Here is a 13383-nt window from a genome sequence, read left to right as displayed (position 1 = left end):
TGATACCTCTCTACCCCTCACTTTGTCTGTTTTGTTGTATGTTGGTGGTAAACGTTTTTCGGTCACAGCCTATGTAGATTCGGACGCAGCAGGGAATTTTATTAGGCTCGAGGAGGTTGAGAGATTCTCGGTCCCTGTGAGGTCGTTAGAAAATCCTCAGATCCTTGCATCCGTTGATGGTAAACACTTACAGGAGACTGTTACTCAAGTTGCGCAGGAGATAGAGTTTCAGGTGGGAGCTTTACACAGGGAAAAAATTTTGTTTTATGTGTTAGCAGGCATCTCCCATCCTGTTCTTCTTGGCCTTCCTTGGTTGCGAACTCACAAGCCTACCTTGGATTGGCATAGTGGTAATATTCTGCGTTGGGGGGATTCCTGCCAGGGGCGATGTCTGCAGCCGGTGCTTACCGTAGGTGGTTCCCGTCCCCTTAACATCCCCTCTGGGTTACCCTCAGTTTATGGATCCTTCACGGATGTCTTTGATAAGAGGGAAGCAGAGAACCTTCCTCCGCACCGACCCTACGGTTGCCCCACTGATCTCGTCCCGAGTGCCGTCCCGCCTAGAGGGAGAATCTATCCTCTTTCGCCTGCGGAGACCCAACCCATGGCTCAGTATGTTCAAGAGAATTTAGCTAAAGGCTTCATTCGGAAGTCCTCCTCATCTGCTGGCGCAGGCTTCTTCTTTGTAAAAAGGAATGATGGCTCCCTTCGTCCCTGTATTGACTACAGAGGCCTGAACAACATCACGGTGAAAAACAAATACCCTTTGCCACTCATCCTGGAGCTCTTCGACCGCCTGAGAGGAGCGCATGTGTTTACCAAACTTGACCTTCGTGGAGCTTATAATCTGGTCTGAATTCGCGCTGGGGATGAGTGGAAGACCGCATTCAACAGGCAGCACGGAGGCTCAGTGGTTAGCGCTGCAGCCTTGCAGCGCTGGAGTCCTGGGTTTGAATCCCACCAAGGACAACATCTGCAAGGAGTTTGTATGTTCTTCCCCGTGTTTGCGTGGGTTTCCTCCGGGCACTCCGGTTTCCTCCCACACTCCAAAGACATACTGATAGGGAATATAGATTGAGAGCCCCATCGGGGACAGTGATGAAAATGTGTGTAAACTGTAAAGCGCTGCGGAATATGTTAGCGCTATATAAAAATAAAGATTATTATTAACAGGCGTGATGGTCACTATGAGTATTTGGTTATGCCGTTCGGCCTTTGCAACGCTCCTGCCGTCTTTCAGGAATTGGTAAACTATATTTTTCGGGACCTTCTTTACTCTTGTGTCGTGGTGTACTTGGACGACATCCTCATCTTTTCTCCGGATCTATCAGCCCACAGACAAGATGTTCGCCAAGTTCTGCTGCATCTGAAAGAGAATCAGCCCTCATTGCCTTTTCTCGGGTATATCGGCTCGGATTCCGGCCTGAAGATGGATCCTGAGAAGGTGTCCGCCGTCCCAAACTGGCCAGGTCCTCTTGGGGTGAAGGCAATCCAGCGCTTTCTGGAGTTTGCCAATTATTATCGGCAATTTATTCCCCACTTTGACTAAGCCAATCTCAGCCCTCGTTCATAAGGGAGCCAAACCCAACTTTTGGCCCTCTGAGGCTGAAGACGCCTTCCAGACCCTGAAACGAGAATTTGCCATGGCCTCTGTGCTTCACCGACCGGACGCCAATAAGCCATTTATTCTCGAAGTTGACACTTCTTCTGTTGGAGCTGGAGCAGTGCTTCTACAGAGATCCGCCACCGGGCGGTTGGTCACCTGTGGCTTCTCCAAAGCCTTCTCCTCCCCCGAACGCAATTACTCCATTGGGGACAAAGAACTATTAGCCATAAAATTGGCTTTGGAGGAATGGCGTTATCTCCTTGAAGGGGCTGTTCATCCTTTCGTCATATTTACCGACCACAAGAATTTGGCCTATGTTCAGTCGGCCCAAAGGCTCAATCCTCGCCAGGCCAGATGGTCCCTGTTCTTCGGGCATTTCGACTTTGAGCTTCACTTTCGACCTGGAGACAAAACCGTCAAAGCGGATGCTCTATCTAGGTCATTCCAGCCTGTGGACATAGAGGAGAGACCAGCACATATCATTGATCCGGCAAGAATTATCACCGTGGCTCCATTGAACATAACCACCCCACCACCGGGTAAAACCTTTGTGTCAGACTGTGACGGGGTGAGAGTCTTACGTTGGGGACATTCCTCCCGAATTGCCGGTCATGCTGGAACCAAGAGGACTCTCTCTCTTATTTCCCGCCATTATTAGTGGCCATCACTTCGCCAAGACGTGTTGGAATTCACTGCCTCCTGCTCATCTTGTGCCAGGAACAAGATTCCTCGGCAGCTGCTTTCCAAACTCCTGCATCCGCTGCCTGTGCCTTCAGCCCCTTGGAGCCACAGTGCCATGGACTTTATTGCCAATCTACCACATTTCTCTAACTGTTCCGTGATCCTGGTAGTTGTAGATCGGTTTTCTAAAATGGCCCACTTCGTTCCCTTGCCGGGACTGCCTTCTGCTCCAGAGTTGGCGAAGATTTTCCTGCACCATGTATTCCAACTTCACGGATTCCCTCAACATATCGTCTCATATTGTGGGGTCCAATTCACCTCCCGTTTTTGGAGGGTTCTCTGCAAGTTAATGAAGGTAACCTTAGACCTGTCTTCTGCTTATCATCCGCAGTCCAATGGTCAAGTGGAACGAGTCAATCAGGCTCTGACGTCCTACCTTCGCCACTTTTCTAATAATCACCAGAACGATTGGGTCTCTCTTCTCCTGTGGGCAGAATTCACCTATAACAATCATCCTAGTGAATCCTCTTCCAAATCTCCATTTTTTGTAGTCTTTGGGCAACATCCCAGCATTCCCCTTCCCGTTTCCCCCAACTCAGGCGTACCGGCTGCAGACGCTCTGTCCTTGAAATTTTCTAAAATTTGGGAGGAGACTAAGGGAGCTCTTGAGAGAGCTAGGGACAAGATGAAGAGGTATGCAGACAAGAAACGCTTGGATGCTCCTCCTTATCTTCCGGGCGATAAAGTCTGGCTGTCCTCATGTTATATCAGGCTTAAGATTCCCTCACATAAGCTGGGTCCACGTTACATTGGTCCCTTTGAAATCTTGAGGCGTATCAATGACGTGACCTGTAAGTTAAAATTGCCTGCCTCGCTGCGGATCCCCAATACTTTCCATGTATCGCTCCTCAAACCAGCAGTGTTTAACCGCTTCCATTCATCTCCTTCTCGTTTTGCCCAACCAAGCAGTTCTGATGATACCTTTGAAATAAGGGATATATTGGCTATGAGGACAGTTAGAGGGAGGACTTTCTTTCTAATTGACTGGAAAGGATTCGGTCCTGAGGAGAGATCTTGGGAGCCCCGGGAGAACATCAATGCTCCTCGTATCATGAGGAGATTCCTCACCAGCCTTAAAAAGGGGGGAAGTAAGGGAGGGGGTACTGTCACGGACAACGCTGGTACTCACCGGCGCGTGCCCGCTCCCCGGCGCGTTGCCGGCCCTCAGCACATCCCTGCGGCTGCTGCTCCCTTCAGGTCCCAGCGCGTTCATGCCCGGCGCATGCGCGCCTGCTCTTTCTCCTCCGCAAGGGTCCCTGGGAGCGCTGACCTGGTGGCTCCGCTGCCAACATGGCGGCGCCCACCGGGTATTTCTGCACAGCGTCAGCAAAGGTAAGATGCCTGATTATCACAGCGGATTAGCGCTGGCGTCCTTGCGCTTAGCGCCGACTCATACCTCAGGTCCCCTTCCTCAGCTGTACCTGTCAGCCTTGTACCTCAGCCGTGCCTGTCAGCTCTTTGTCTGCCGTGCCTGTCTGCTTTGTGCCTCTGCCTTGCCTGTCCGCCCAGCCTCGGTCCTGTGTCTGTCGTGCCTGTCTGCCCTGTGTCTCAGCCGTGTTCATCCCCACTGCGGTATCCCTCGTGGTGGGTCCACATCCCCAGTACTGTCCTATCGACGACACCTCCTTATTTTTGTCCTTTTTTCCCTTTCAGCGTAAAGCCCCACCAGCCCTGGTGTCTCTGGCTCCGTTGACCCCCCTGTGCCTTCCGTTCCAGAGTACTGCATCCAGTCGTCCTGCTCTCTCGTGCTCACTCTGCCCTGCCCTGAGTCGCCCTTTGGCTCCGGCTGTTGTGGTTCTATCTCCCTTGGGCCTGCTCTTAACACTCCCTGTATAGGGGGTGGTCTTCACCTGGTCTGCTCGCCCTTGGGGGCTCTGGAGCCACCACCCAGAGGGTCCACTCCCGGGTTCTTCACCAAACTAACCCTATCCCTAACAGCGATCATGAACTTAGAGTGATCCAAAAACTTTGTTGTAAATAGTTTGCGCCTCTTAACGTGCTCTCTCTTGGTTTTACATGAACAGTCTTCAACAAGGACTACCTCAGACCCGAGTTCTATTTCAGCTACAGAGAAGCTGCAAGAAATCCCGGCTGGGAGCGGTGTCCAGCCCTTGCAAGAATTATTGCTGTCTTATTGTGAAGTATTTTATAATGAGCCTTTTGAAAATGTTGGTAGCAATGTTTAGCTGCAGGTTTAGAAATGGATGTTTTGCAGAAAGTAGTTTAGAAGTAATCTTTAATGAAAATGTGAAGCTTTAAATAAAAATTTTGAATTCAGGTGACGAACCAGGAGTCAGCGGTTGTCACCTATGGGTCTAGAAGGCCCTGAACTGACAGTGAACTTCTTAGCAACAGTTACTGCCAATAGCATTTAAATTAGGTAAAATGTTAAATTATAGGTAGTCTGTTAACTTGTTCTGCAACATTTAAGAATCAGTGCCTCCCATATTGGGAAGTTTAGTTTAAAAATTGTTTACCTGTTAAAATGCAATTTAAAAATTTTGTATGTTCCTTATGTAACATCCTTTGCTTCACTTGCAGCCTGCAGATGTGCTGTGTTTAACTGGGGGTATGTGGCGCCCCTGAGGGTTCAGTCGCCACAGAGGTACTGCACCTCCTCCTGAGGTGTGGTACCCCACTGTCCAGGTAAGGTGGAGACACCTGACCACACTCCAACACTCACATCCCACACGCACTCCAGTAGTGCAGCAGAGCAACCTTTGTGGCTCCCTGCTTGGAACACGAAGAGTGCTGGGAGGTGGGTGGAGCGTACACTGCACAAGAGAGCGGGAGAATATTAGGAAAGGGTCAGTCTGTGAGAGAAGATCCCATGAGAGGGATGGACTGAAGGAAGTGCTGCAGCAGACTCCTGTGACCTGGAGCTGCTGGCACAGGAAAGAGCCATAGAAAGCCTGATTCTTCAGAAGGAAGATAGTTTAGTACGGAACGTAAGGAGAAGAAGAGAACTAAGGACTAGGGTCAGAGCAGAGCCCTTCCTCAAGTTTGAAGCGCATGGCCGGGGTCCGGTCCCCGAGGTTGTATGGATACTGATGTTCCTGCAGCAGAAACCGGAGGAATAGAAGTCGTCACGACTTTATTCCCATCTAAGACTTGGGGGCACAACAGCAACGTGGGTGAGCCGGGACATGATAGCAAGAAGTCCCCTAAGCAGGCTACAGCTGTCTGCCGTACAAGTGGAGTTCTAAGTAACATCAAGAAGGAGGAACTTGAGTTTAATATGCAACTACAATTACTTCAGATTAGGCGCTAGTGTGGAGACGTTCAGAGAAGGCACATGTTGGAGGAGTGCTGGAAAGGTGCACTTTACCTTACCTGGGAGTTGGCTGAGCCCCTGACCTGGAGGACACGGCACCGAAGCGGGCATCTATGTGCACCAGACTGTGAGTAAAGCCTTGGAACTACATGCCCTTGTGTCCTCCACTTATTCTTGCGCCTTACACCCGGCTCTGCTACATCTACTTCTTCACACCATCTCCCCACTTGCCAACCTCATCTACTCTGCCCTGGGACTACAGCTCCACCTGTGGGGAGCTTCAACATCATTGCTGCACCACACCATCTGTCCCAGAGAAGCAACCCTGCAGCGCTGGTCAAACTGACCAGAAACCACAGGTGGCGTCACAAATTATATTAATAATTTTATCCTCATCACTCTACCCCTTTTACATTGACCGCCTGAGGCCACGGACCGGGTCACTGCCACTGTGACATCCCCCATTGAAATCAACGGGCCCGGCACCGAATACCCCACGGCCTCTGGGGGCGAGTCATGATCATTCGATCATTCTTCAGGCATGTTTTGCTCAGATGACGCTCTGCACTTTGCAATACAAAATCATTAGAAAGGCTAAGACGATGTCCAGATGACGCCCATGCATCGTTTTGAGTGTTTTACTAGCATTTCTGTTTGGAAAAACTGTTGAATGTTGTTAAAAAAAATCTAGAAATTGGCAGTAAAAAATGTTGGAAAAATGTTAAAAGATGTGCCAGTGGTCAAAAACATCAAAACAGCCCTCAGAAAACTGTAAAAAAAAAAAAAAGGTACAAAGACACTTAAGTAGTTTTGAGCGATACCATCCGATACTGAGAAATATCAGATTGGATCAGACAGATACCCAAAAAGTATCGGTATTGCCGATTCCGATACCGCAAGTCCCATGCAAGTCTATCGGACAGAAATATCGGAAGTAAAAAAAACCCTGTCTTTCATTGTACATCCAGTTCGGGAGGGGCGGAAGAGTGTGGGCGGTGTGTGGGCGGACACTGTGGGTGTCTGTGTGTGCGGGCAGGGTCTGTACGGGCCTCTTGGGGGTCTATGCGGGCCTCTCGGGGGTCTGTGCGGGCCTGCCAGGGCCTGTACGGGCCTCTCGGGGGTCTATGCGGGCCGCAGGGGGTCTGTGCGGGCCTGCTGGGGCCTGTCCGGGCCTCTCGGGGGTCTATGCGGGCCTGGTGGGGGTCTGTGCGGGCCTGCCGGGGCCTTACGGGCCTCTCGGGGGTCTATGCGGGCCTGCCGGGGGTCTGTGCCGGCCAGCCGGGGGTTGTGTGTGTGTGCAGGCATCGTCCGATGGGACTACAAGTCCCATCGGGCAATGCCTGCTACAATGACAGTGATTGACACATTAGCCAATGATGGGACAGTAGTAGTCCCATCATCCGGCTAATGTGTTGAATGTAAAAAAAAAACATACATACTACATGCATACTACATATATACTACATTCATACAACATACATACATACATATTACATATATACTACATTCATACAACATACATACATACTACATACATACTACATATATACAACATTCATACAACATACATACATACATACATACTACATATATACTACATTCATACAACATACATACATACTACATACTACATATATACTACATTCATACAACATACATACATACATACTACATATACTGTATACTACATTCATACAACATACATACATACTACATACATAATACATAATACATATATACAACATTCATACAACATACATACATACTACATATACAGTGGGGCAAAAAAGTATTTAGTCAGTCAGCAATAGTGCAAGTTCCACCACTTAAAAAGATGAGAGGCGTCTGTAATTTACATCATAGGTAGACCTCAACTATGGGAGACAAACTGAGAAAAAAAAATCCAGAAAATCACATTGTCTGTTTTTTTTCATTTTATTTGCATATTATGGTGGAAAATAAGTATTTGGTCAGAAACAAGCAATCAAGATTTCTGGCTCTCACAGACCTGTAACTTCTTCTTTAAGAGTCTCCTCTTTCCTCCACTCATTACCTGTAGTAATGGCACCTGTTTAAATTTGTTATCAGTATAAAAAGACACCTGTGCACACACTCAAACAGTCTGACTCCAAACTCCACTATGGTGAAGACCAAAGAGCTGTCAAAGGACACCAGAAACAAAATTGTAGCCCTGCACCAGGCTGGGAAGACTGAATCTGCAATAGCCAACCAGCTTGGAGTGAAGAAATCAACTGTGGGAGCAATAATTAGAAAATGGAAGACATACAAGACCACTGATAATCTCCCTCGATCTGGTGCTCCACGCAAACTCCCACCCCGTGGGGTCAGAATGATCACAAGAACGGTGAGCAAAAATCCCAGAACCACGCGGGGGGACCTAGTGAATGAACTGCAGAGAGCTGGGACCAATGTAACAAGGCCTACCATAAGTAACACACTACGCCACCATGGACTCAGATCCTGCAGTGCCAGACGTGTCCCACTGATTAAGCCTGTACATGTCCGGGCCCGTCTGAAGTTTGCTAGAGAGCATTTGGATGATCCAGAGGAGTTTTGGGAGAATGTCCTATAGTCTGATGAAACCAAACTGGAACTGTTTGGTAGAAACACAACTTGTCGTGTTTGGAGGAAAAAGAATACTGAGTTGCATCCATCAAACACCATACCTACTGTAAAGCATGGTGGTGGAAACATCATGCTTTGGGGCTGTTTCTCTGCAAAGGGGCCAGGACGACTGATCCGGGTACATGAAAGAATGAATGGGGCCATGTATCGTGAGATTTTGAGTGAAAACCTCCTTCCATCAGCAAGGGCATTGAAGATGAAACGTGGCTGGGTTTTTCAACATGACAAAGATCCAAAGCACACCGCCAGGGCAACGAAGGAGTGGCTTCGTAAGAAGCATTTCAAGGTCCTGGAGTGGCCTAGCCAGTCTCCAGATCTCAACCCTATAGAAAACCTTTGGAGGGAGTTGAAAGTCTGTGTTGCCAAGCAAAAAGCCAAAAACATCACTGCTCTAGAGGAGATCTGCATGGAGGAATGGGCCAACATACCAACAACAGTGTGTGGTAACCTTGTGAAGACTTACAGAAAACGTTTGACCTCTGTCATTGCCAACAAAGGATATATCACAAAGTATTGAGATGAAATTTTGTTTCTGACCAAATACTTATTTTCCACCATAATATGCAAATAAAATGAAAAAAAAACAGACAATGTGATTTTCTGGATTTTTTTTTCTCAGTTTGTCTCCCATAGTTGAGGTCTACCTATGATGTAAATTACAGACGCCTCTCATCTTTTTAAGTGGTGGAACTTGCACTATTGCTGACTGACTAAATACTTTTTTGCCCCACTGTATACTACATTCATACAACATACATACATACTACATATATACTACATATATACTACATTCATACAACATACATACATGCATACTACATACATACTACATATATACAACATTCATACAACATACATACATACTACATACATACTACATATATGCTATATTCATGCAACATACATACATACTACATACATACTACATTCATACAACATACATACATACTACATACATACTACATATATACAACATTCATACAACATATATACATACATGCTACATACATACTACATATATACTACATTCATACAACATACACACTACATACATACTACATATATACTACATTCATACAACATACATACATACATACTACATATATACTACATTCATACAACATACATACATACTACATACTACATACATACTACATATATACTACATTCATACAACATACATACATACATACTACATATAGACTACATTCATACAACATACTACATACTACATACATGCTACATACATACAACATACAAACATACATACTACATACATACTACATACAATACATTCATATATTCATACAATACATACATATAGACATACAGTACATAAAACATAGAGTACATACTCACCATCACTTGTCACTTTGTTCCCCGAAGACAGTGTCATCTGTAAAAAAATATTAAAATAACAAACAAGCGATATACTCCCTGATCTGCAGAAATCCACGAGTGTCCCATGACGATCTCCCGAGGAGAACAGCAGCATCAGCTGATGCCATCGCTCTCTACGGGCCCCAGGAATACAATGACGGGAGGTAGGTATCCTTCCGCACTGTATTCCTCCACCACTGTAAAAAAAAGTCCTTAGTCTCACTTTATGGCCCAAAAAGTGAGACTAGGGACTTTTTTTTACAGTGGTGGAGGAATACAGTGCGGAAGGATACCTACCTCCCGTCATTGTATTCCTGGGGCCCGTAGAGAGCGGTGGCATCAGCTGATGCTGCTGTTCTCCACGGGAGATCGTCTTGGGACACTCGTGGATTTCTGCGGATCAGGGAGTATATCGCTTGTTTCTTATTTTAATATTTTTTTAAAGATGACACTGGCTTCGGGGTACAAAGTGACAAGTGATGGTGAGTATGTACTCTATGTTATATGTACTGTATGTCTATATGTATGTATTGTATGAATGTATGAATGTATTGTATGTAGTATGTATGTAGTATGTATGTTGTATGTATGTAGCATGTTGTATGTATGTTGTATGAATGTCGTATATATGAAGTATGTATGTAGTATGTATGTATGTATGTTGTATGAATGTAGTATATATGTATGTATGTATGTTGTAGGAATGTAGTATATATGTAGTATGTATGTAGTATGTATGTATGTTGTATGAATGTAGTATATATGTTGTATGTATGTTGTATGAATGTAGTATATATGTATGTATGTTGTATGAATGTAGTATATATGTAGTATGTATGTAGTATGTATGTTGTATGAATGTAGTATGTATGTAGTATGTATATAGTATGTATGTTGTATGAATGTAGTATATATGAAGTATGTATGTAGTATGTATGTATGTTGTATGAATGTAGTATATATGTTGTATGTATGTAGTATGTATGTTGTATGAATTAAGTATATATGTATGTATGTATGTTGTATGAATGTAGTATATATGTAGTATGTATGTAGTATGTATGTTGTATGAATGTAGTATGTTTGTCGTATCTATATAGTATGTATGTATGTTGTATGAATGTAGTATATATGAAGTATGTATGTAGTATGTGGTATGTATGTATGATGTATGAATGTAGTATGTATGTAGTATGTATATAGTATGTATGTTGTATGAATGTAGTATGTATGTAGTATGTATGCATGTTGTATGAATGTAGTATATATGAAGTATGTATATAGTATGTATGTATGTTGTATGAATGTAGTATGTATGTATGTTGTATGAATGTAGTATATATGTAGTATGTATGTAGTATGTATGTATGTTGTATGAATGTAGTATATATGAAGTATGTATATAGTATGTATGTATGTTGTATGAATGTAGTATGTATGTAGTATGTATGTATGTTGTATGAATGTAGTATATATGAAGTATGTATGTAGTATGCATGTATGTTGTATGAATGTAGTATATATGAAGTATGTATGTAGTATGTATGTATGTTGTATGAATGTAGTATATATGTAGTATGTATGTATGTTGTATGAATGTAGTATATATGAAATATGTATATAGTATTTATGTATGTTGTATGAATGTAGTATGTATGTAGTATGTATGTAGTATATATGTAGTATGTATGTTTTTTTTTGTTTTTTTTACATTCAACACATTAGCCGGATGATGGGACTACTACTTTCCCATCATTGGCTAATGTGTCAATCGCTGCCATTGTAGCAGGCATCGCCCAATGGGACTTGTAGTCCCATCGGACGATGCCTGCACACACACAAGACCCCCGGCAGGCCTGCAGAGACCCCCGGCAGTCCGCACAGACCCCCCGGCAGGCCCGTACAGACCCCCGACAGCCGGCACAGGCCCCCGGCAGGCCCGTACAGACCCCCGACAGCCGACACAGGCCCCCGGCAGGCCCATACAAACCCCCGACAGCCAGCACAGGCCCCCGGCAGGCCCGTACAGACCCCCCCGCAGTCGGCACAGACCGCGCATCATGATGCGCACAGACCGCGCATCATGATGACATCATTTCAGCAGCCAATCACAGCCACAACAGTGGCTCATTGCATTATGGGGACTTCCGATTCCGGTATCCGATATTGAAAAAATATCGGTACTCGGTATCGGAATTCCGATACAGCGAATATCGGCCGATACCCGATATTTGCAGTATCGGAATGCTCAACACTACACTTAAGGAAAAAAATGCCAATGTTTCCTAAAGTGTCTTTATCTTGAAAAACTTGGCAGGTTCAGGGAGACGTTATGTGCACATGCTGTTAGGCTTCTTACACTTTCCCAAAGATTGGCCACATTGTGTGTACTTGTAAAGAATATGTTTTCAGAATATGCTCTTAACCTCCCTAAATGTAACTGTTTGTATGTCTGCACAGTTGTGTTACACAGTATTATCAGTGTCTAATTGGCTAAGCTGGTTCTCCTTAAAGAGATCAGCTAAGTATCGAGTTATTTAAGCAATACTACATGGGAGAAAATTATGGAAATTAACTCTGTCACAGACTGGAAAAAAAAATCTTGTAACTGCCACCTAACAGAGATCGGATGTCAATGCCTAATCCTTTAACAACCTATGTAAAATGACCAGGGATAAATGCCATCTAGCTTGTTTCCTACACCCACTTGCTTTGCTTACCTTTCATCCCGGCCCTGGAGGAACGGCTTCTAACAATGTATATAAAAGAGACCTGTGCTCCCCGTCCATGTGGCCTAACAGATAAGCTGTTATATGATATACACATATATAGGTTCTACATTCATTTCTTTGGCTGCAGTTTTATACTGAATTACAGCTATTTTTTTCCTTTGTCTCCATCAATACTTATTATGCCAACTAGAGACCAAGCAAGGCTGTCCATTCTTGGAAAGACATTTTGACCACGTTCACACATTCAGTATTTGGTTAATATTTCACATGAGTATTTGTAAGCCAAAACTAGGAGTGGCTGATAAATACAGAAGTGGTGACGTGTTTCTATTATACTTTTCCTCTGATTGTTCCAATCCTGATTTTGGCATACAGATACTGATGTCAAATACTGATCAAATACTGAATATATGAACCTATCCTTGTATAGGTCAAAATATATCAGCATGCTGACCTTAAAATCCATGCGATAACCCATTATACACTCTAACTGCCTTTAATACATTAGTATGCCTCTTTAACCTCTGTTTTCTTACCTTGAAGGTCAATGCCTATGGTTTCATGACAGATGATTTCAAAGAATATGCCAATCATTATTATGAGAAGACGAAAACGAAAGTTGATTTTTATATAAATCATGACTTTATGTTGGAGAAAGACTTATGGGCTCGACTACATGAGGAAAATATCATCAAACTTTTCAAGAGAAATAAAGGACTATAGGATTGGGACCACATCAAGAAATCATGACACTGACCTCTGTTTGACCTAGAAAAAAAGCTAACTTTATCCTAGTGACAGGCGAACCCTTTCACAGTTTTGGAGCTATTGTTCATTTATTTCATATTCTATATAGATATTTTAACTAATTAGAACTATATGACGTATATATCTGTCATGAGTACATGTCACAATGCCTCCAGTTCTGCTATACACTATAGCCAAACAGATCTTACCAAGGTAGGGCCTGTTAGTCCACTTGTCAGTGTAGTGTAATACACAAC

At 44.2% G+C, this 13383-nt stretch overlaps 1 protein-coding gene across 1 annotated transcript in view; it reads left to right on the top strand.

The window, feature by feature from the left end:
- ST6GALNAC1 (ST6 N-acetylgalactosaminide alpha-2,6-sialyltransferase 1) overlaps positions 1 to 13150 on the top strand; it is a 145830-nt gene extending 132680 nt beyond the window's left edge. The window contains exon 9 of the mRNA XM_073563203.1: positions 12923 to 13150. Coding sequence (XP_073419304.1) covers positions 12923 to 13102 — 180 coding nt within the window. The 3' untranslated portion in view covers positions 13103 to 13150. The remainder of the gene's footprint in view (positions 1 to 12922) is intronic.
- Positions 13151 to 13383: the final 233 nt, after the last annotated feature.

Source organism: Dendrobates tinctorius, unplaced genomic scaffold (assembly GCF_039654945.1).
Source record: "Dendrobates tinctorius isolate UK_male_01 unplaced genomic scaffold, ASM3965494v1 ptg000383l, whole genome shotgun sequence".
Classification (NCBI taxonomy): Eukaryota; Metazoa; Chordata; class Amphibia; order Anura; family Dendrobatidae; genus Dendrobates; species Dendrobates tinctorius.
The sequence above is the reverse complement of the archived record's forward strand: the minus strand, read 5'-3'. Positions and strand labels throughout refer to the sequence as shown.